The sequence below is a fragment of the Bombus vancouverensis genome, chromosome 12 (genome assembly GCF_051014615.1).
Source record: "Bombus vancouverensis nearcticus chromosome 12, iyBomVanc1_principal, whole genome shotgun sequence".
Classification (NCBI taxonomy): Eukaryota; Metazoa; Arthropoda; class Insecta; order Hymenoptera; family Apidae; genus Bombus; species Bombus vancouverensis.
Window position 1 is genome coordinate 6,835,735 of NC_134922.1, and position 21,102 is coordinate 6,856,836.

At 28.7% G+C, this 21,102-nt stretch overlaps 4 protein-coding genes across 11 annotated transcripts; 2 read left to right on the forward strand and 2 right to left on the reverse strand.

Moving 5' to 3' along the window:
• The first annotated feature begins 169 nt into the window (after positions 1–169).
• On the forward strand, positions 170–9,643 carry LOC117155216 (uncharacterized). 4 transcript variants are annotated; one of them, XM_076623529.1, is made up of 21 exons: positions 193–304; positions 873–901; positions 1,447–1,577; positions 1,749–1,891; positions 2,000–4,013; positions 4,094–4,401; positions 4,506–4,624; positions 4,690–4,835; positions 4,912–5,142; positions 5,897–6,116; positions 6,198–6,607; positions 6,694–6,992; positions 7,078–7,372; positions 7,431–7,711; positions 7,781–7,934; positions 8,012–8,359; positions 8,438–8,735; positions 8,811–9,008; positions 9,085–9,201; positions 9,295–9,435; positions 9,510–9,643. In XM_076623529.1, exons 3-21 carry the CDS (start codon positions 1,561–1,563, stop codon positions 9,555–9,557), a joined length of 5,787 nt encoding a protein of 1,928 aa, XP_076479644.1. In that variant the 5' UTR covers positions 193–304; positions 873–901; positions 1,447–1,560; the 3' UTR covers positions 9,558–9,643. The 4 variants fall into 4 exon arrangements, with proteins under 4 accessions (XP_076479645.1, XP_076479644.1, XP_076479646.1 ...); XM_076623531.1 differs by having other exon boundaries at positions 9,526–9,643; XM_076623530.1 differs by lacking the exon at positions 873–901 and having other exon boundaries at positions 170–304.
• An 85-nt stretch (positions 9,644–9,728) lies between these two features.
• Positions 9,729–12,873, reverse strand: Ids (iduronate 2-sulfatase). Of its 2 annotated transcripts, none has more exons than XM_076623535.1 (8): positions 12,106–12,873; positions 11,839–12,016; positions 11,622–11,761; positions 11,356–11,527; positions 11,122–11,271; positions 10,902–11,039; positions 10,504–10,811; positions 9,729–10,380 (listed from the first exon to the last, which is right to left on the reverse strand). In XM_076623535.1, the coding sequence occupies exons 1-8, from the start codon at positions 12,289–12,291 to the stop codon at positions 10,036–10,038; spliced, it is 1,617 nt and encodes a 538-aa protein (XP_076479650.1). In that variant the 5' UTR covers positions 12,292–12,873; the 3' UTR covers positions 9,729–10,035. The 2 variants fall into 2 exon arrangements, with proteins under 2 accessions (XP_076479650.1, XP_033186851.1); XM_033330960.2 differs by having other exon boundaries at positions 11,631–11,761; positions 12,106–12,868.
• Positions 12,874–13,091: 218 nt separating this feature from the next.
• Positions 13,092–16,970, reverse strand: LOC117154971 (uncharacterized). 4 transcript variants are annotated; one of them, XM_033330478.2, is made up of 6 exons: positions 16,821–16,970; positions 16,555–16,713; positions 15,902–16,002; positions 14,841–15,821; positions 14,481–14,609; positions 13,092–14,348 (listed from the first exon to the last, which is right to left on the reverse strand). In XM_033330478.2, exons 2-6 carry the CDS (start codon positions 16,654–16,656, stop codon positions 14,060–14,062), a joined length of 1,602 nt encoding a protein of 533 aa, XP_033186369.1. In that variant the 5' UTR covers positions 16,657–16,713; positions 16,821–16,970; the 3' UTR covers positions 13,092–14,059. The 4 variants fall into 4 exon arrangements, with proteins under 4 accessions (XP_033186369.1, XP_076479652.1, XP_033186368.1 ...); XM_076623537.1 differs by having other exon boundaries at positions 15,021–15,821; positions 16,555–16,756; XM_033330477.2 differs by having other exon boundaries at positions 16,555–16,756.
• Positions 16,971–18,014: 1,044 nt separating this feature from the next.
• Positions 18,015–20,967, forward strand: Ir76b (Ionotropic receptor 76b). The gene is made up of 9 exons (XM_033330474.2): positions 18,015–18,358; positions 18,660–18,724; positions 18,803–18,979; positions 19,057–19,283; positions 19,368–19,477; positions 19,547–19,740; positions 19,854–19,959; positions 20,021–20,210; positions 20,365–20,967. Exons 1-9 carry the CDS (start codon positions 18,283–18,285, stop codon positions 20,855–20,857), a joined length of 1,638 nt encoding a protein of 545 aa, XP_033186365.2. The 5' UTR covers positions 18,015–18,282; the 3' UTR covers positions 20,858–20,967.
• The last annotated feature ends 135 nt before the right edge of the window (positions 20,968–21,102 follow it).

The following is a 21,102-nucleotide window of genomic DNA, read 5'->3' on the forward strand; positions in this document are numbered from 1 at the left end:
TTATATGTTCATATCCTATTTATTTGTAATATGTAAGTAATAATATTTTCATATTTGTTATAAAAAACATATGTATAAAAATTAACAATTAACTAATTTATATTTGACATACTTAAATATAGTTTGATGTCCTACTGCCAGAGGGCAGTTTATTCAGTAAGACCATTCAGTCAGAGTTTATTCAGTCAGAGTTGTTACATTCCTACGTGTATTTTTTCATTTAAATATTGTACTTTTTATTAATTTAAATATAATAATATGTGAAAGTTTGAGATGATTTATAAAAGAATGTCAGGTGAAAAAGGTCTCTCCATGTTGTTTAACCAGTTTGTTATGATTTAAATTTATACATATGTAAATATGAACCTGTGAAATAGTTAATAAGTAAATAATAATAAATAGTTAATATATACAAATTTTTAACTTTATTTTAATCTTAAAGAATCAACGTGTAAAAATGACAATAGCGATTATGCACTCATTTGCAGAGCAAAAAAGTCATATTGTCGTAAATGTAATTACTTTCGATGTTATAAAAATAAAACAGTAACAATTTTTCGTTTTTGAGATTAAAACAATTTTACATACCTAATATATGCATAGTGGAAAAACAGACTTGCAAATTACATCAACTTTTATTTATAAGTGATTGCTCGATATTTTTGTTATAGATAATATGCTAAACATTTGTATGATGACTTTAATTGATTTTAAAATTATTGAATATTTAATTAAAGAGTAATATTGGTTAGAATTTAGAATAGAAGTAGAATACACAGAGAGAAAATACATGAATTAATAAAATAAAAGATCTTGTAATGTGCATTTTTAATATTTTTCTATTATTTTAATTCTATGACTATTTTTTACAGATACAATTTTGAGAAGGACCAAATAAAAAGTACATGTTATAAGTACTTTATCTTCTTTGTTTGTTATTGCTATAATATGCAATTAGATAATGTCTCTGAATGTTTAAAGATTAACACATTCACAGCTCATGCTAAAAGATATACTTCCTCTCCATATATCTAAGAAAGCGATATGCATGCATTTTGCATTAACTGCTTCAAAACAATTAATTAGTTATAATAATTTTTGTTTCCCAATAATTTTTGTTAGAATATTCATTTGAATTATTCCTTGCATGTAAAACATTTACAATTTAATTATTTACACAGAAATTCAAACACAAGGTATTCCTCTATCAAGAGTTATATGACTTCTAATGTTAAACATTCCTAACCCATGGATGGGTCAATGGACTTGTGAGTGGAAAATACAATGACCCATACATGGGCAGGAGATTGTGAATTTGTTAAAGTAATCTGAATGGTTAATAAAACCAGAATAGATAAAATAATATGACATAATAGTGTAGGTGATATGACATTAATAAAAATTCTTTTAATTCACAAGTGTTAAAATAGAAATTTATGTTTCCAGAAACATATATAACAAGTTTAATCTGACATTTTGGGTTCTGAAATTGGAAAATAAAAATGTTTTATACTTAATTCAAGGTCCTTTTGGAAATAGAGAACTATTTTGTCAATCACTATGTCTTCTTTGTTCAAGTAAGTATATACAAAGAAAAAATAAATTCTTATATGTTAATTCTGCATAGTTTTAGTGGGAAATTATGTGAAATTAATTATGTAGTATAATTAATATAATTTCTGTTTTTGTGTAACATATTCAGAATGTAATAATAATATAATAATTTAAAAGCACATATTTGATTTCAGAAGAGACACTAAAAACAGAGTATATATGAAAGAACGGCTTGCAAGAGTGGAAGAAATGAAAAAATCAATACAGTCATTATGTGACAATGATTCCAGTACTCCTGAAGATGTACGACCTTTCTTTTATAAATTTGGAAATTCACGTAAGATGAATAGAAGAAGTCTATTGTAGAAGGAAATTAGAAATGTTTATTACAATAAGTTAAAATTGTAATTCTGATTCAGAAAAATTAACTTTAATTATTTCCTAGGTGATAATTCAATTGAAAGGTCATCTGATGAAGATGGCATTAACAGACCAAAACAAACAAGAAGGTCTAGAAGAGAATCCTCTGAGGAGGAGAGTGAAACTGCTCATCATAAACAAAAGAAAGGCAAGGAACATTTAAAAAACGATGGGCACAAAAAGATTATGAGAAATAAGAAAGTTGATTCTAATAATATAAGAAAAGAAAAGAATAAAACCAGAAATTCAGTTTCTAGTGATTCAGATGATGCAATTTATGAGAAATCTGCTGAAAAGAAGACAAAAAGACATTCATCATTAAAGTCAAAACAAAAAGAAACAGACTCTAGTTCTGACAAAGAATTCCAAAAATCAAAAGTTTCTCTTAGTGGTTTGAGTGTCATGAAAAAAACTGGGAAGGATCGAGTAATATCCACTGAGTCAAATCAAGAATCCACATCACAGTTAATAAAAAAGACTAGAATCAGCAAAGAACAAAGCTTACAGTTCAAGTCTCATGTTGTGAAAATTTTTAATCAATTTAAGGTAATTTGTTCAGAATATGAAATACAGATGGAACATGTAAAATGGAAATATTTTAAGAAAGAATTAACATACCAAGAATCAGCATTTAATGTTATAGAAAAATCAAAAAATGTGATCAACAATCTTAAAATGGAACTTAATGCACAAAAAGAAGAATTAACAAATTTTTATGAAAAATGGAGTAAAAGTCATAAAGTACAAAACATAGCTCGTTCTTTAAGCGATAACGAAATAGCAAAAGAGAGAGAGGATACAGAAGAATCCAATAAATCCGAGAACAGCTCGAATGCAGCAAGCGCAGTTTCTGAATGTGATAATGAAGAAATATTTTCTGATGAAGGAACAAGTAATACGAAAATAAACGTTGATAAAAACAAAACAAACAATACATTAACTAAAGTTTCAGAAAAATTAATAGGTGACAATGAAAAGAGTGATCAAATTATCTCTTCCATCTTAGACAACAAAAAGGAAGATAAAACTTATACAAGAGATGATTTGAAAGTAATTGATGCAAATGAGAAGGCATCTGAAGAATATCAGACATCTACAAATGAACATGCTATGAACGAATCCATAGATGATATATTTGAAGATACACCTGAAGATATAGACATTAATGATTTGATAGAAGTCAGAGATGAATGTAGGAATGAAAATGGTTTACAATTAAAAGAACTTGAAAAAAATAATGATAATAAAGATAAAAACTCTTTCACAAATGAAAAATTAGATACAAAACTTACAGATAAAAACTCGTGCTCTACGAAAATTGAAAATGCAAAATCTAAATCAGTTTTTTCTGATGAAATTGTAGAATCAACTGAAGAAAAGAAAAATGACGTTTTAAATGATATTGATGCCGAAGAACAAGCTAAGAGGGCAATGTTAGAATCGGACTCAGAAACACCCACAAATGATGAATCACTGAATGAAAAATTTATTAAAAGTTTCAGCACAAATGATAGTTTCGAAGAGAAAGACGTATCGCAATCGAAAAAGATAAAATGTGATAAAAAAGAAGAAAAAGATAAGACACAAAGTAATTCTATTCATGAAAATAATTTATTAGACAAACCTGATGAACTCATTAATGAAGAAGTTTGTGCTAAACGTGCACTTCTTGAGTCAAATTCAGATGATTCTATCAGTCCTTGTGATAAAAAAGAAAGTTTAAGTAAGAAACATTATTCCAGTGACAGTAGTGAAAATTCAAGTTCTGATAATGATAAAATGATTACATTGAAACCACTAATAATAAATACTTCTTCAAAGAAAAATAAAGATGAAGATAAAAATCTTACAAAAAACAAAAGAGCATTGGATTCTAGAGAACCAGCACGTTTACCTAAAATAAGTTATACTGGGTCAGATAAAAAATTAAAAATATTTTGTAAAGTTGTTGTTGAAAAATTATCAGAAAATGCTCTTAAAAAGTATAAGAATGCGTTAGAAAAATCTCGACAATATTTAGAGAATAAAGAGCTTAGAAGGTACAAAACAAAAAAATTATTTTTCATTACTTGGGATAAAATTTTTATATATTTACTTATATATATACTTATTTTTGCAGTCTAATTGATTTGGATAGGTTACAAAACAATCGTAAAAATACTTTTGGCTCGACACGAAGTTCTTTATCTAGAAAAGCAAAAAAGACTAAAGTAAAGGAAATTGAAGATTCCCTATTGAATCATTTGAAAAACGAAAATGCAGAGGAAAATTCTGATATAATTGAAAATATAGGGGAAGATTCTGATATAAACAATGATATTTCAATCGCAAAAATACAAGCTAATTTCCAAACTAATAGAGAATTAATGTTGGAAGCAGATGCAGTTACTAAGAAAGCTCTTTTATATTCTTCCGACTCAGATATTGGTAAATATTAGACTAGCTTCTTCTAAATTTAATGTCATTTCTTATTTATTAGCATTACATATTAAATTTATTTATAAAATTAAATTTTATATATCTTATTTTAGGTGAACGAAAAGAATCTACCTCTGAAAACAGTAACAGTGAGGAGGACAAAAGTAAAACTAAATCAAAGGATCTTTCAAAACGATCAACTCAAAAAGTTGAAAAAAAGAGTAGTGATAAGGTAACAATTAAGATGACAATTAATTTGTTTTAGATTAAGATATTGATTAATTCAATTATACTTAGGAAAATGATGACAAATGGAAGAAAAATAAATGGAGGCGAAATAAACTATTAACAATGAAGTTCTCCTCTGACTCAGATTCTGATGTTGCAAGAGAAAAATGGAATAAGAAACAAAAAGGGACAGAAAAGGCAGAAGAAAGTCATATGTGAGTTATTTAACATGGTTAATTAATAAATAAACTATGTAATATATTAAATAAATCATGGTATTTTTTGAAATAGCAAACATTCAGCTATCAAAGTTGCAAAACGCGAAAGAAGAAATCGTAGACAGATTATAGATTCTGATTCAGATCTGCAGGTGATAAATTCTGATACAAAATCAAATAAATCTGCCATGTCAGAAGATAATATGTCTTCAGATAGTGATTCTTCAGTAGGAAAACCAAAAAAGATGCGTAAACGTAAGACACATAAATCATCTGATTCTGACTCTTCGATTATAGAGAAAAGGTATTTTTTATAATAGCTACTTTTATATATATATATATATACAATACTATACAAAGCTTTATACCATCAGTGTTACTGATTTCGTAACAGCAATTAAATACATATGTGTAGAGGTTGCTCACAGATTACTATATGAAAATTAATTTTTAAACATTTCTTTCATTGTGTTATTCATTTATAGTTTTACATGATTTAGAAATGTTTGAAAATTGTTCAATGTTCTAGTCTAGATATTTTTTACAATGTATATGAGATTATGTAGAACAGCCCAAAGAGAAAAAGAACATTCAAAAAGAAAAATTTTTGAGGTACTATTCTACTAAAGTAGTATAGTGCTGAATGTATTAAAAAATTATTTTTTATTTTATTAATTAATCCAAAAGAACTACTGCTACTGAGCAAAAGATTATGCTGAGCAAATATTAATTATTTAAGACTATTTTTATATATTTTTTAAACTAATTGCCAATTCTACAATTACATATTTTCTTAGAAATAACAACAAAGATAAAATAATATTCTTAATATATTCTTACATTCATTTATAAAATAACATTTAAACAAATAACATTTTCGTCTGATAAGTGGTTTAAAATTTTCGCAAGTTATTGTATATTTTTCTATAATTTATTTTAATGCTTTCCTTTTATATGAAGCTATCAATTTCTATAAAAAATCGTATAAAAAAATTTATAGTAATTTTCTATGTTGGTTTTTACATTCCTATACATATATATTCCTTATAAATTCCTAGAACCAAACCAAAGAGAAGACGCATTAAAAATATGTCCAGTAATAGTGATGAAAATAGCGATAAGGACCTTGATATTACGAATTCTCAAGGAACACCTGGAAAAAAAGGTCGTAAAAATATCCGAAAAGTAATGAAAGATAAGCAAGTTACAAGTGATACTAAGCAAGCTGCCAAAGAAGAGGAAGAAAGACTTAAACGTATTGCTGAGAGACAAAAATTGGTACATATTTTTAATTAATTCTTAACTAATTTTCTGTTCCATAAGAACGAAGAAAAAGCATTTCTTTATTTTGTATTATAGTACAATGAGATGTATGAAGCAAGATTGGCTGGCGAAGAAAAAGTAGATAAGTTGGTATTGGATTTTGATCCTGAAACAAAAGAGGAATTGGTGACTGTCCATGAAAATTTAGTAAAGCGTTTAAAACCCCATCAAGCTGAAGGAATAAAATTCATGTGGGACGCATGCTTTGAATCATTGGAAAGAGTAAATTCTTCTAACGGGTCTGGATGTATAATTGCACATTGTATGGGTCTAGGTAAAACTCTTCAAGTAATTGCCTTGGGTCATACACTTTTAACACATGAAAAAACTGGTGTTAAAACAATTATGATCGTTTGTCCCTTGAGCACGGTACTTAATTGGGTAAATGAATTTACGAATTGGTTAAAGGATATAGAACATGACATCGAGATTTACGAAATGACTAAGTAAGTTCCATAAATATATTTACAAATACATTTAAGATAATGATGAACAAATGGTCATATAATAATTGTTGATAAATTTGTTAAAGATTAAGGAAAAATATAGAACGAAAGTTTCAATTGGAAAGCTGGCAAAGAACTGGTGGTGTACTCATTATTGGTTATGAAATGTTTAGGAATCTAAGTGGCACAAATAATAAAATGAGAAAAAATATCAAAGAAGCAGTTTTACAGTACTTAATAAATCCTGGTCCAGATGTCGTAGTTTGCGATGAAGGACATTTACTAAAAAATGAGGATACTGCTCTCAGTAAATCAATGAAACAGATTAAAACATTACGGAGAATTGTACTTACAGGAACACCACTCCAAAATAATTTAATAGAATGTAAAACTTGAACAATATTAAATAAGTATATATATAAATAATTCAGTATTCGTTTGATTAAACATTTATAACTGATATATTACAGATCACTGTATGGTACAGTTTGTAAAGCCAAATCTTTTAGGAACGAAGAAAGAATTTTCAAACAGATTTGGGAATCCAATAACTAATGGTCAATTTGATGATTCTACCGAATATGATGTTACATTAATGAAAAAACGAGCATACGTTTTACATAAGATGTTAAAGGGTTGTGTACAAAGGTTTGATTATTCTGTACTAACACCATTTTTACCACCGAAACAGGAATATGTAATTTTTGTCAGTCTAACTGAAATGCAAATTAATATGTATCAATATTATTTGGATAATTTTGCAAGGTATGTGAAATGACTTTTTAATGAAATTTCAAAATTTAATATGTATTTTCTATTTCAGGCGAATACGCAATGCCAATGGATCTCTTTTCGCAGATTTTCAATCATTACAAAGAATATGGACACATCCTTTGGTTTTGCGAATGAATGCAGAAAAGATAGAAAAGATAAATGAAAAAAAATTCGAAATCAGTGATTCGGAGGGTTCTTTAAAAGACTTTATTGACGATGCCGAAATAGAGACTACGACCAGTATGAGTACTGAAGAAGATGATGATATTGTAACCATTGATACAAATGTTACAAAAAATATAAGAACTAATTCAAAAAATAATAGACCAGGTAAGATTATATTTACGTTAAACTAATATGTTATAAAATATATATATATTGTTCTTATTTTATATGTAGAAGCTGAAATAATTCCTGAAGAATCTGAAAAGAAAGAAGAGGAATGGTGGTTACAGTTTGTTAAACTTGAACACTTTGAAGATATGAGAGTTTCTTCCAAATTGATACTTCTTTTTGGAATCCTGAAGGAATGTGAACAAATCGGAGACAAAGTGTATGCTTTTTATATTACTTTTAGAAAAGTCTACAATAATTTACATACTATCTTTAAAAATTGCTTAATTATTTTAGCTTGGTATTTTCACAATCGTTGTATTCATTATCTCTAATCGAGCAGTTTCTTGAAAAAATCGATAATACAACACAAAACGGTGAAAATTTGGAATATATAGATGGACATACTGGAAGTTGGTCATTGGGGTTGGACTACTTTCGGATGGATGGTCAAACATCCGCTGAAAATAGAAACGCATGGTGCAGAATATTTAATGAACCATCAAATACAAGAGCAAGATTGTTCCTAATCTCAACCAGAGCAGGTGGACTGGGAATTAATTTAACCGCTGCCAATCGTGTTATTATTTTTGACGCAAGTTGGAATCCTTCTCATGATGTCCAAAGTATATTTCGTGTATACAGGTTCGTGCCTGTGATTCTAAGTCATTGTGATCAATAATAATAAGATTTCATAATTACTGAAATATATATAATTTACAGATTTGGTCAAAAGAAACCATGTTACGTTTATCGATTTCTAGCAGCTGGAACGATGGAAGAAAAGATCTACAATCGACAAGTGACGAAACTATCACTTTCTTGTAGAGTCGTCGATGAGCAACAAATAGAACGTCATTATAGCAATCAAAATTTAAATGAATTGTACACATTTGAACGAAACAATGGAGAGAAACCTACTCTGAATTTGCCTAAAGATAGATTATTAGCAGAAATATTTTTAAAATATAAAAATTTTGTGGAGAACTATCATGAACATGATTCTCTTTTGGAAAATAAAGTAACTTGTAGCTACATAATACAGTAATCTGCTTGTCTCAAAATAAATATTCTTAATAATCTTGTTTAATAATAGGCAGAGGAAGAACTGAATGAAGAAGAAAGGAAGCAAGCTTGGTTAGAATATGAAGAGGAAAAGAAAGGAAAACCGCCAATAATGCCATCATATTCAATGGCGTTCCCAAATAATATGATGTTAAATCAATATAAGATACCGCCACCATTGGGTATTGGTACGGATTATGAAAAACTTCGAATACTTCTTCAAAAGGATGTAAGAATATGATGTTTTTCGTCAATAACTCAAATAGTTTGCTCATATTTATTAGCTTATAATTTACATTTTATAGTATCCTAATGCAACACCACAAACCCAACAAATGATGACTGCTAATGTATTAACAAATATGTACAATTACATGGAACAACATTCTTTCTACAATACCGCAAATTCAATAATCGATCAGGTATTTCAATAACTTACAATTTTTCCATTGATAACGTTCGAATATAAAACATGTTTTTTGTATAAAATTTAACTGAGGATTTATGAATACTAGAATCCAAACTTAACTTCAGTACCCAATATGGCTCAAACATCTTATTCAGTACCGAATAGAATTAAAAATTTGACCAATCAACAGAAAGATTATAGGATTACTGATATTAGATCTGGAGATGTTGATGATGATGTTATAGAGGTAACGTGGATACATTAACAAGAAATTAAAGTTAAATATTTATTAAATGTAAAATTTACTTGATACAATTTCAGGTAATATCAACCACAGTAAATAACAAAAATAAAAATCAAGAGGAATGAATAAAATTATACAATGTAAAGTTTTATATTGTTTTATATAATGTAAAAATGCTTCAATATATTAAGCGCTTATACTTTCATCTACATTTTTAGTATGTTATACTTGTATTATGGTAGTATCAGTATTGATGAAACTGAATAATATTGTTGCTATAAGTAATTAGCATAAAATTATTACTTGAACATTGGCATTTTTTATTTGATAAACTTTTCACTATATATATACAGACAAATATGTGTTTATAAACTGTATATTTATACTAACCATAAAACTTTTATACTGACTTAGATTACTTAAATAGAGTATTAATGAATTATATAATTTATTTAACATTAATTTAATGATAAATTTATATTAAACAAATAAGTAAATTTCATATTGCTTGCAATTATGTATAAAAATACGAAGTTTATTTGATTTAAAGTTGCAAATGTATGTAAAGTGATAATAAATTAATTAAACAAGTATAATTATAATTTAAAAATTAGATTTAGCTGATAAAATATTTCTCCAACCATGTTGCAATAAAATTTTTAATTTTTCCTTTAATTTGGCATATTCTTCAAGAAATGCTACATTTTGGTTTTCACCCTTGTCATAACTATAATCATACAACTCCTCTGCAATGATATTGTTCCAATTTGGTGACATAGTTTCAGGATTAAATGATAACCATGCTATATAACGATATGTATTTGTCCTTAGAGTATACCCCATTGCTTTAATCTCTTTTAAACGTGGTTCATCACTATTTGGATGTATCGAAGGTTCAATGCTTGGTCTTGGATATTGTGCAAATGCCGCCTTTTTCCATAATATTACCTATAAATTATACTATATTATAAATATTATATACTATAAATTATTACAAATGTCTAAGATAAACAGTTTCAACAATTATATATTATTAAAGCTATAAAACTTAAATTTGTAAATTAATAATACCTCGTTTTTTAAAGCAGCTCTTATAAGTGGTATAAAAGTAATTCCTTCGCTGCAGGTAATTTGCATACTTTCATTTGAACAAATAGGTATTGAGATATTTGCTAAATCTGCAATTGTTGGAAAAATATCAACTAATTCTACTATTGAATCTATAAATATCTGATTCCCTTTTGACGAATTATTTACGTTCGTATTTTCTTTTAGTTTTTCATATGTAAGCCCAGGTATTGATACTATCAATGGTACTTTTAAAGCAACATCATAGTTGCTATATTTTGCCCATACCGCATGCTCTCCTAGTGACCAGCCTACATAAATATTAATTGTAAAAAATTGAATAATAATTTAAAAGATAGAAAAATTTAGATAATAGTTAATTGGGAGATTTTTCAACTCACCATGGTCAGACATTAATATAATAGTAGTATCTCCTCGAATTGACAACCTTTCCAAATGATTTATTAATGTACCAATTAAATCATCAATATATGTTACAGATGCATAATATGATTGAATAATTAACCGAGCAAAACTTTCTAAAAATTAAAAAGAAATAAACATATATCCTTGTGCATTACACACAAGAAAATAAATTTTCACATATCACTTTAACTATACTTGGTATTTTTTCCCATGGAAATTTAAGATTCAAAGCAGCAACATCTTCCCTTTTTCTTAAATCATTCCAAGGATTATAAGCAATACTACTAACATTATTTGACCATTTGTAAGGTTTAGGTACTTCAAATTTGTGCAAGGGGTGGTTTTCTGCAAAATATTTTTTTATAAAAAAGACTTCTTTAATTAGAAATCTTTATGATTATAATAATTAATAATAATAATTAAATATACTTAAATATTTTTTTGGATATTTAAATGGTATGTGTGGTTTCTGAAATCCAACTGCTAAAAAAAAAGGACTACTATTTCCTGCTTGATTAGATAGAAAAGTTTTAGCTTCCCTCAATATTTCTATATCTGGTAATGTTTTATTTGGCATTGATGAAACTTTAACTGGACATAACTAAAATATGAAAAATAAAATTTATAATGTTATTAGATATCATCATCTCTTTCAATCTTCTCAATACTCTTTAAGTAATAGCTCATTATATTACAAATATTACAAGATTTTGTGCAGGCAACATCTGCATATTCGTTTGACACATTGGAGCATCTTTATATCTTTCTGTAAATGGATGAAAGGGAGTTTCTGACCATGAATAAGGGCTATCATCAGAATTATTTGAACTAATTCCTGTGAAGCATACCATAATCATATCAAATGATGTAAAACAATTTATATCCACACATCGCATCTTAAAAAGTAAAAACCTGGATGAAAAACTTTTCCCACTGATTTAGTAATATAACCATTATTTTTTAGGTGTTGGGGCAATGTTGTAAAGTTGTCAATATCTTTTCGCCAGTAGCTATAGAAATCATAAAGATGAAGTGTATCTGGTCTTCGGCTTGTTAAAAATGAATTCCTGCTTGGTGCACACAATGCTTGCTAAAAAGACGTTACTATATCTATATATACATTTTTTAATTAATGTATAGGCTTCGGTATTAATTTCTTACTATTAGCTTAATACTAACCTGAGCAAATGCTTGAGAAAAAATGGCAGCTCCTGTCGCTAAGCGATCTATATTTGGCGTATACGCTTTAGCGTCACCATAACATCCTAAAGCAGTTCTTAAATCATCGACGATTATTAAAAGAAAATTTTGTTTCTGAGCTGTACACCAAACGATTAAATTTATAAACCATAACGTAAAAAGCATAATAAATCACACTAAAAGATACAATGATAGCAGTATGGAGAGTAATTTTGTTCAAATTGAGATTAGATTATATATATACAATATATGTATGTCGGAGAAGGAAAGACAGCGGGATTTCCCGTCCGGAATGTTGGGACAAACCCCAATACACTAGTCCAGACTTTTACTATAGCTGCCCTTAAGTAATAAAAATAAGAAATAGTCTTAATGTTCCAATCTGACTTTATGACGATGGGTTTGGGCTCGAAGTGACATGGCAGGTTACCGGACATAGCCACGGTCACGGGAGGGACATGTACCTGACAGAGGTATGAAATGATTATAGGGCTCTCCTTAAAACAAAGATTAACCCGAGAAGCGGGGACAGGAGTATATAAGGGCAGCCTTTTTTGGATTGACAGAGTTAGAGAGAGAGTTAGAGTTAGTTAGTTTGTTAGTGAGTCGTTGGACGAATTGCCGATTGAGTTATCGGGAAGTTACCCAAATCGAGTAGCACGTTGGTACATGTCCCTTTCGTGACCGTGGCTACGTCCGGTGACCTGCCATGTCACTTCGAGCCCAAACCCATCGTCATAAAGTCAGATTGGAACATTAAGACTATTTCTTATTTTTATTACTTAAGGGCGGCTATAGTAAAAGTCTGGACTAGTGTATTGGGGTTTGTCCCAACATTCCGGACGGGAAATCCCGCTGTCTTTCCTTCTCCGACATGTATATATCATATACAGTCTTTTGTGTGTAAGAAATAAAATATTTCAATTAACGAAATAATAAAGTATTTTATAGTTAATGGAACCTCCTTTTTAACTTACTATTGCACTTTATTTTTCAATGTACAGACATATAAATGAAAATGCTACGTAATGCTTATTTACCTACAATATCTACTACAATAACTACGACATGACCTAACATAAATTACATTAAAATGATACAATAATATAAAATAGTAAAAATTAGTATGGAAAGTCAAGAGTTTTATATTAACACGCGCACAAATTACTGCAGTAAACGGTCTTTTGTTTCAAGAATTTTATTTTTAAATTTGCCACACTAGGCTTATCAATCTACGGAATTGTATCTTTACTTTGCATTTACTGTTGTATTGATTGAATATTAAGTTTTAACTTTTTAAATTTGTTCGAGTTGTTTTTCATATCTTTTTTTAAAATGTAGAGATTACAAATGAGTTGATTTAATATTTACTTTGTATATAATAGCTGTAATGTTGTTTTTCATTACAATAATAACAGTAAAATATATTTGAAAACATTGAAAATGTACTTCTTTTCAATTTTTTTCATTGTAAATTTGTAATATAACAAGAAGTAAATTTTAGGTATTACAAAGTTCTTAGTAATTTTTAGATATTTACATAAAAGCAAATCTGGAAATTTAATTCAACATCGAAAGCTATGAAATTGTTATCATATAATATCTTCACTGAAATAATTAAAATTCATAGAAAAACAACTCTGATAACCCTAGAGTTATCTCTCTATTTAGCATTCCTATAATTCAAAGTTATAATTACGAAGATTTGAGTAGTTAACGAGGGCCGTCCCCCATAAAATCAGTAATAAAAGCGTAATAAAAAGTGACTAGTTAAACAGATGGATAATAAAGGACAGACGCGTCTCTGTTTGTAAAGAAGGAGGAAAAATAATTTACTTTATAATTCGAATGTTTGCGGCCCCGGTAAAGTACTCTAATTCACCGCTACAATTATTTATCTTCACGTTTACGTGTAATACCAACTTATCTGAAGTCAATCCCGTGTTTCCTTCTTAACAACTGATGATGATCTTTGATCATTAGTACTTATCGTACAGTCATTTACATTAATATTATTCTTTGCTTTAAAGTCAGTCTTAAAATTTGCTTGTGGGTTAGTAGTATCATCTTTAAATATTTCAGTATAATGAAAACTACTCCCATTCCCAGTCTTTGTATTTGTGCTAGCATTATTGCCAATGCCATTTGAATGCACTTCAGTGAAGTGTTTGTACAGCATTAGTGTTGTACTAAACTCCGATTCACATCCAGGTATTTTACAACTGAAACATGTTTTCTTTTAATAATCTATCAAAACAGATTTCTAGCAGTAAATTCAAGAATACTCAATCAAAAATGTAAATAAGTACAGTTCTATAATATGTGAAGCATAAACAAGTGACAATATAACTTACCGAAATACTTCATTGCTTTTAGCAGTTTCTTGTACTATTGGCAGTTTTGAATTAGCATGATTGTCCTGGTAATGTTTCCATAAACCAGTTACATTGCTCACCTGAGCTCCACAGCCAGGGATCTTGCATCTAATTAATATAAAATAAAATTAAATGGAGAAATTAATTTTTTGATAACATTTATACTAATAGTAATTACCTGAGATGCAAAAGATACAATATAAAAACTAGAATTTAAAATCACATGTGATAAATTTGACAAAGCATTTAAAATTATGAATAACACGTATCTGTCTTTACATATAAAGAATTAAAAAAGATATTGCTTTTACTTGTAGATGTTAATAGCTTCAAACTTACAAGAAAAAACTGACCGTTGAGGCTTTCCCTTGTTTTAATTTCAATATTGATTTGCTAGAATTTGAACTAATTGTATTGGCAGCTAATTTATGACTATCTTGGTGATGACGATAATGGGATATGTATTTGTATTTTCTCCCACAGCCATTAACCGCACATTTATAAATTTCTTGCTTGTACCTAGACATACGTTGCTTCTTTGGAGTGTATTCTTCATCATCCGAACAATTACTGTTTGTTTCCATAGTATTCTCCTCGGATTTTGAAATATCACGATCAAGTTCATTTCTGAAAATCTTTTCTAGATTATCTAGTTCAATTCTATGGTCTTGATTTCTAGAATTTATACTGCACATTTCATTTTTCGTATTTTTCGTAATGGTAATATCACCATTTACATAAACTACATTTATTTTTTCTTGGGAATGTTCACTTTGCAGTTCTAGACATTTGTTTGTGTTATTCTCGTATTTAGATAGAAAATTCTCTGCATTTAGAATTAAATTTTCATTCATAGAAAATGTGCCTGCTTCATTTAAAGATTCACTAATGGAAGAATAATCTTCTTTTGAACTATCATTTGCAGTATTTTGATCATGAGAAACCTCATTTTTTTGTTGCTGTGCAGTATCACTTCTGAGAAGATTTTGCTCGTTATTATCATCATACTGACATACTTTTATCCCAAAAGATTCATTTGTTCTCTTCTCATAACATTCCTCTGTGCTTTGTACAATTTCCTCATCCATTGCATTTTCAGGATCTTCAAAACATATTACTTCTGGTTCAGTGGGCAACGTTGATGGTTGTCTATGGCAGTTTTCGATATGTTCTTCTAGATTGATACTGGTTGTATGTAAAGATCCACAATTTGTGTATGGACATATAAATACATTTGTTTCATTATTATGCCATTCTTGATAATGGCGCCACATGCTTCCAGGATCAGACAGTTCTTCTCCACATCCTGGTTCTCGACAGCTATAAATATAATTATTAATATACTATACTATTACCTAATATTTCATAATCAATTTTTATAACAAATGAAGCCAGCTTACATAAACCTAATTTTTAAAGCCTCGAGAGCTTCATGTGTTTTGTATTCATCTTGATTGGTAAATGTCTTGCCACAGCCCCGTTGTTTACAAGTGTATACTTCCTAAAAACATAATTTGATTAAGTATCTATTACAAATAACTTAAGAATATACATAATCTTTTCATTTCATTTATATAATAAACAAAAAGATAATAATTTTTGCAAAAACTTCCTAAAATATTGATGATAATAGCTCAACCGTAATCATCAAACATTTCATATCCAAATTATAATACAAAATCAAATTGTTTTACTAATCTCATTCATTTAAATTATAACTAGACTGCAGATTTTTATGTATTTGTAGGAAATTTGGAAATGTGAAATTGCACAAAATGCACCTAACATGAAAAAATATAGAAAATATCCAATGTATAATTCTTTCTATAATGCTTAAGTATGAAAAAGAGGTTCCACAGAAGTCCTATTTTTTAAATTATATTCTCAAAAATATTAGTTTTCATAAAATCCACAGTCTAATTATTACATCTCATCAATAAAAAAGATTCCTTTAACTATATAAAGTAGTAAGTTAACAAATAAAGGTAAATGGTGAGTGACTTGTTTTGAGTTAGGGGTCATTGAACCCATTAAATGCCTCCGGTGATTTTACCTTTTTGGGGGCTATTTCCTCGATAGTACGATTCCTAGATACGAATCTGATGACGCTAACTTCAGCAGGCCTATCTGTGCATGTATCCGTACCCTGGCCCATCCTGGCCAATATGCAATAAAAACGGTGAATAACGACGCGTTTCGATGCTCACATAACCTGCATTCACCAACAGGAATTCAGAAGGGAATTTTTCTAGCACCTTGAATGAAAGTCCCAAATACACAATCATTTCCACGAACGGGACGCTTTGTCGGGCTACTTACCAACAAAGTGCGCTCCCGTTCGCGCCGGAATATATTCCCTTTTTCACCTCATATTATACCATTCCCAATAATATCAATCATTTGTTGTCATTTCAATATACTCAAGCTACTATCGCGAATACGTATTCACCATAGTCTTTCTGCCCACCTTTCGACTTTTATTGCGCCTACCTTCATATAGGTTTAAGATTAACATATCGATAATCACATCGATAATGACTACACTCGATGTAAACATTTGTCGATTTTTTAAATATGATTTTTAGTAGATACTTGCAAGTTTTTGATTGTGAAATTATAAATAGAACGTTATTGATAGGAAACAATGGTTTATTTGAATTCATCCTTGAAACGTATACATATTCTTTTTAATCTTACTGTGGATTTTCAAATGCTGCACTGTTTCGTAACTTATGTACGTAAATCACGTAAAAGAATCTATTGAAATACATACTTCCAGTGTACTTTCACTCTATATTGTACATATATCCTTTCAAATATCTATGTGGTTTAGATGAATTCTTATATGTGGCGGCAATCTTTAATAATATAGCTCCGAAAATTTTCACAAATAGATTTACTGCATTCTATACAATAGTATGTTTTTTCATCTCTAATACACGAGCAAAGCACGCATTTGTTTCTTTTTTGTAATTTAGCTGCATGTAATTTTTCAAATTCTTGAATATTAAAAATCTGCATCCATGGTAATTTTCATTGAACTTCAAAGAGTTGTACAGAATAGTCAATTAATCATTTTTGAAGTTATGAGAACCATGGCTAATCGTTTTAAAAATTACCTTGTAATTACTCGTCCATTGTAAAAATCTAAATTATGTAAAACATTCAAATCAAATATAGAGCAAATGTACATATATGTTTTCGTATATACCATGTATTCAACGCGAACAATTTTTTTGGAGAGTAGATATGACTGGATAAATTAAATTACTATTTATTTATTTCAATAAAATATTTTGCTGAGTTCGTGAAAAATTTCGGCGTTCCACTCTAGAATTAATTTTTTTGGACTTGAAAGACTTGAAGACAAAAATAATTTATGTTATCAATTCCAAATAATTATGCCGCTATCGATCATAGATATTTCTTTCTTTCTATTCATTTTAAAATATGACATATAATTTATAATTCATTATTACTTTTTAGGAAAGTACGAAACAATTGAACTTATCGGAAGAATGACTGATTACTATGAGCAGATTGCAAGGTTATTAGAAGCGGGTCGATTTTCATGTTTATACTACTCGAAGGCGTTAATGCGTATACCAGTCACTACGTAAACGTTGGTCGGGTCACTATTAGCTAGGATGTGACCTGCACGTCGGTATCGATTTACACAGGTGTTAGTTTTATTGTGGAAGCGATAATTGTCTATAACATAATATACGATCATTAAATTAGAATCGATTAAGATCAATGTAATTCCAGTTTAGATTAAAGGATGCACACTGTTTATTTGTTACTTCTTATAGCATCTTTTTTCATTCAAGAATATACTCGGTATGTTCATGGTGAAGGTGCGTAAATATGTCCAACTCTTTTTTAATAATAATACAATAAATTATGTTAATTTTTAAATTATATTCTCATCTTTTTCAGAATTTTTTTCTTTATCTTTTAATCAAATAGCTTATACGTTATTTTTTAAATGTTATTGATGAAGTATACTAATTCAAAAAGCATATTGATTTAATTATTCTCTATGTTTGAGTTAGAAACGTAAATGAATTGATTAATATGTTAGTCGTCATTATCTTCATAAAATAAAAATGTTTTAAAATATTTCTAATTATTCTTTACATTATTTTCTATTAATAGATAATGTGGCAAATAATAAAAATAATGAAGAAATGCCGTCGCAACTAACAGTAACATCTTGGAATGTAAGTTAGGTCCAAAATTCAGCGTATTTTTTACCTTTTTTAATTATAAAGATGCACAACATGTTTATTATTTTGTAGGACATGCCTTTCTCAGGAATTGTAAAAGAAAATGGAAAGTGGGTTGGTAAAGGATATGCATTTTACATTTTTGATTTACTCAGTACAAAATTAAATTTCACCTATACCATTATTCCACCAAAAGAACATATTTTGGGTGATAAAAGTAGTGGTATTCTTGGTTTACTTTACGAGAAGGTATTATTTAGATTTTATAATTGATTTAATTGTAATACAATGATTTAATTGTTAAAGAAATCTATTTCATGTTATAGAAAGTAGACGTAGCTGTTGCGTTCCTTCCTGTATTACCGGAAATCGGACAATATTGTACATTCAGCGCTCCACTAGATGAAACGAAATTAACTGCTGTGATGAAGAGACCTCAGGAATCAGCTACAGGTTCCGGTCTTCTGGCACCATTCGAAAGAACCGTCTGGCTATTAGTATTAATGTCATTAATTTTTGTGGGGCCAATTATTTATTTTTTCGCCAGTATGAGGTTTCTGAAAAACTTTTTAATAATTATTATAACTAATATAATCAGTAATTAATATAAATTTTAATTTAATCTTTTGATATATAGAGCAAAATTATGGCACGATCCAAGTTCTGAAAACTTCAGTTTGTCCTCTTGCTTCTGGTTCGTTTATAGTTCTCTGTTGAAACAAGGAACGAATATTGTTGCCACAACAGGTAAAATGCATTGATTAATTTTAAATACATTGTTATTACAATTTCTAAAAATTGTAATTGGAGTTGCAGATTCAACACGAATGCTTTTCGCTACATGGTGGATTTTTATATTGATTTTGACATCCTTTTACACGGCAAATCTCACAGCGTTTCTTACAAAGCCTCAATTTACGCTCTCTATTAGTTCCCTACAAGATATTGTTCACAAGGGATACAGTTGGATCACCTATAAGGGACGAACGATTGATTTTCTTCTTTCTCAAGTAAGATGTAAAGCGATCTTCCTAATATTTTAATGCTAAACTGAATTATTTTTTGATAATATTAAACATTTTAACGTATAAAAATAATACATTAAATCTTGTTACGTTTTCAGAATCAGGAGAACGATTTGAGTTTATTGAACGTAAGCAAATTGCAAGGAAAAGGCGTTTTTAAGTACTATGAGCATTCAAGAGCTATTTTAGAATCAGTTACTACCAGTATGTATTAAATATCCTAATATACATAGAAAGAAATGATCGTAATACTTTCTCCTTTTAGAAAGACTTTTCCTAGCAGAGGCACATTACTTGCAAACTTTAATATTCAAAGACTATATGAATAAAACGCGTCATCATTTACAACATAACTCGCGTTGTACGTATGTTATAATGCCTGGTAGCATTTTAATAACCAGCCGTGCCTTTGGTTTTCCCCATGGTTCAACCTTTGAAAAACGTATCAATAGATTGTAAGTTTTAATTGGATTCAATCTACTAACTTAAGTTTTACTAAAAATAAAGATGGTTATTTACATTCCCATCTTTTTTTAATGGAATATTGTAATAGAAATGAGTTCTTAATAGAAACTTTTTGAATATAGGTTTTATTGTTTTAAATTACAGGCTGTTAAGATTAATAGAGACTGGTATCATACATCGTACGAAGAAAGAAGATCTGCCATTAGCTGAAATCTGTCCAGTTGATCTTCGTTCAAGCGAGAGACAATTGCGAAATACTGATCTTCTTTTAACATACAAAGTTGTCGTGGGTGGATATACAATTGCTGCAATTATCTTTTTATTTGAATTTATTTACGCGTTTATATTGTACCGAGTACAAAATGGTAAAAGAAAAGTATGCTGCTATCTGCCTTGTTGTGGTCCAAACGAAAAACCACAAAATCCTTTAAATAGCAATCTTCCAGCACAAAATTATATGATGATGTTAAAAAGAAGTCCTCCAGCGATTTATCAATATCCTGGCAATGTTTTGATAAAAAGAAAACAACAATTTATTAATGGAAGAAGTTATTATGTGGTTACTAATCCATACGGTGATCGAAAATTAATTCCTATTAGAACTCCTTCTGCTTTTTTATTTCAATATGCAGCCTGATCACATTAAAAATATGTAAGAAATACAAAAATATTTTTTGTATGTAGCATTACATATTGAAATGCTAAAATTATTTAAAAATTGTAATTTTATAAAATTAATAAAATATACGTTGGATGTAAATTTTTTTATGTGAGATTACATAGATCAAAATTTTTTTATACTGAACCTTTTTATATGAACCTTGTGGAATATGGCAAAAAAAGAAAAATGTAATCTTTATGATGTTTTGTATTTCTAAACAA

Excerpts from the sequence above, each read along its gene's own strand:
- LOC117155216 (XM_076623530.1), top strand. Across the intron at positions 4,625-4,689 it reads AAAAAAAGAGTAGTGATAAG|GAAAATGATGACAAATGGAA; the intron begins GTAACAATTAAG and ends AATTATACTTAG. Across the intron at positions 8,736-8,810 it reads ATTCTCTTTTGGAAAATAAA|GCAGAGGAAGAACTGAATGA; the intron begins GTAACTTGTAGC and ends GTTTAATAATAG.
- Ids (XM_076623535.1), bottom strand. The coding sequence starts at position 12,291 with ATGCTTTTTACGTTATGGTTTATAAATTTAATCGTTTGGTGTACAGCT. Across the intron at positions 11,272-11,355 it reads ATATCCAAAAAAATATTTAA|AAAACCACCCCTTGCACAAA; the intron begins GTATATTTAATT and ends AATATTTTGCAG. Across the intron at positions 10,381-10,503 it reads GAGCTGCTTTAAAAAACGAG|GTAATATTATGGAAAAAGGC; the intron begins GTATTATTAATT and ends TATAATTTATAG.
- LOC117154971 (XM_033330478.2), bottom strand. The coding sequence starts at position 16,656 with ATGGGCCAGGGTACGGATACATGCACAGATAGGCCTGCTGAAGTTAGC. Across the intron at positions 16,003-16,554 it reads AGGAAATAGCCCCCAAAAAG|GAAGTATACACTTGTAAACA; the intron begins GTAAAATCACCG and ends TTATGTTTTTAG. Across the intron at positions 14,610-14,840 it reads TCAACGGTCAGTTTTTTCTT|ATGCAAGATCCCTGGCTGTG; the intron begins GTAAGTTTGAAG and ends TATATTAATTAG.
- Ir76b (XM_033330474.2), top strand. The coding sequence starts at position 18,283 with ATGCACACTGTTTATTTGTTACTTCTTATAGCATCTTTTTTCATTCAA. Across the intron at positions 19,284-19,367 it reads TATTTTTTCGCCAGTATGAG|AGCAAAATTATGGCACGATC; the intron begins GTTTCTGAAAAA and ends TTTGATATATAG. Across the intron at positions 19,741-19,853 it reads TTGATTTTCTTCTTTCTCAA|AATCAGGAGAACGATTTGAG; the intron begins GTAAGATGTAAA and ends TTACGTTTTCAG.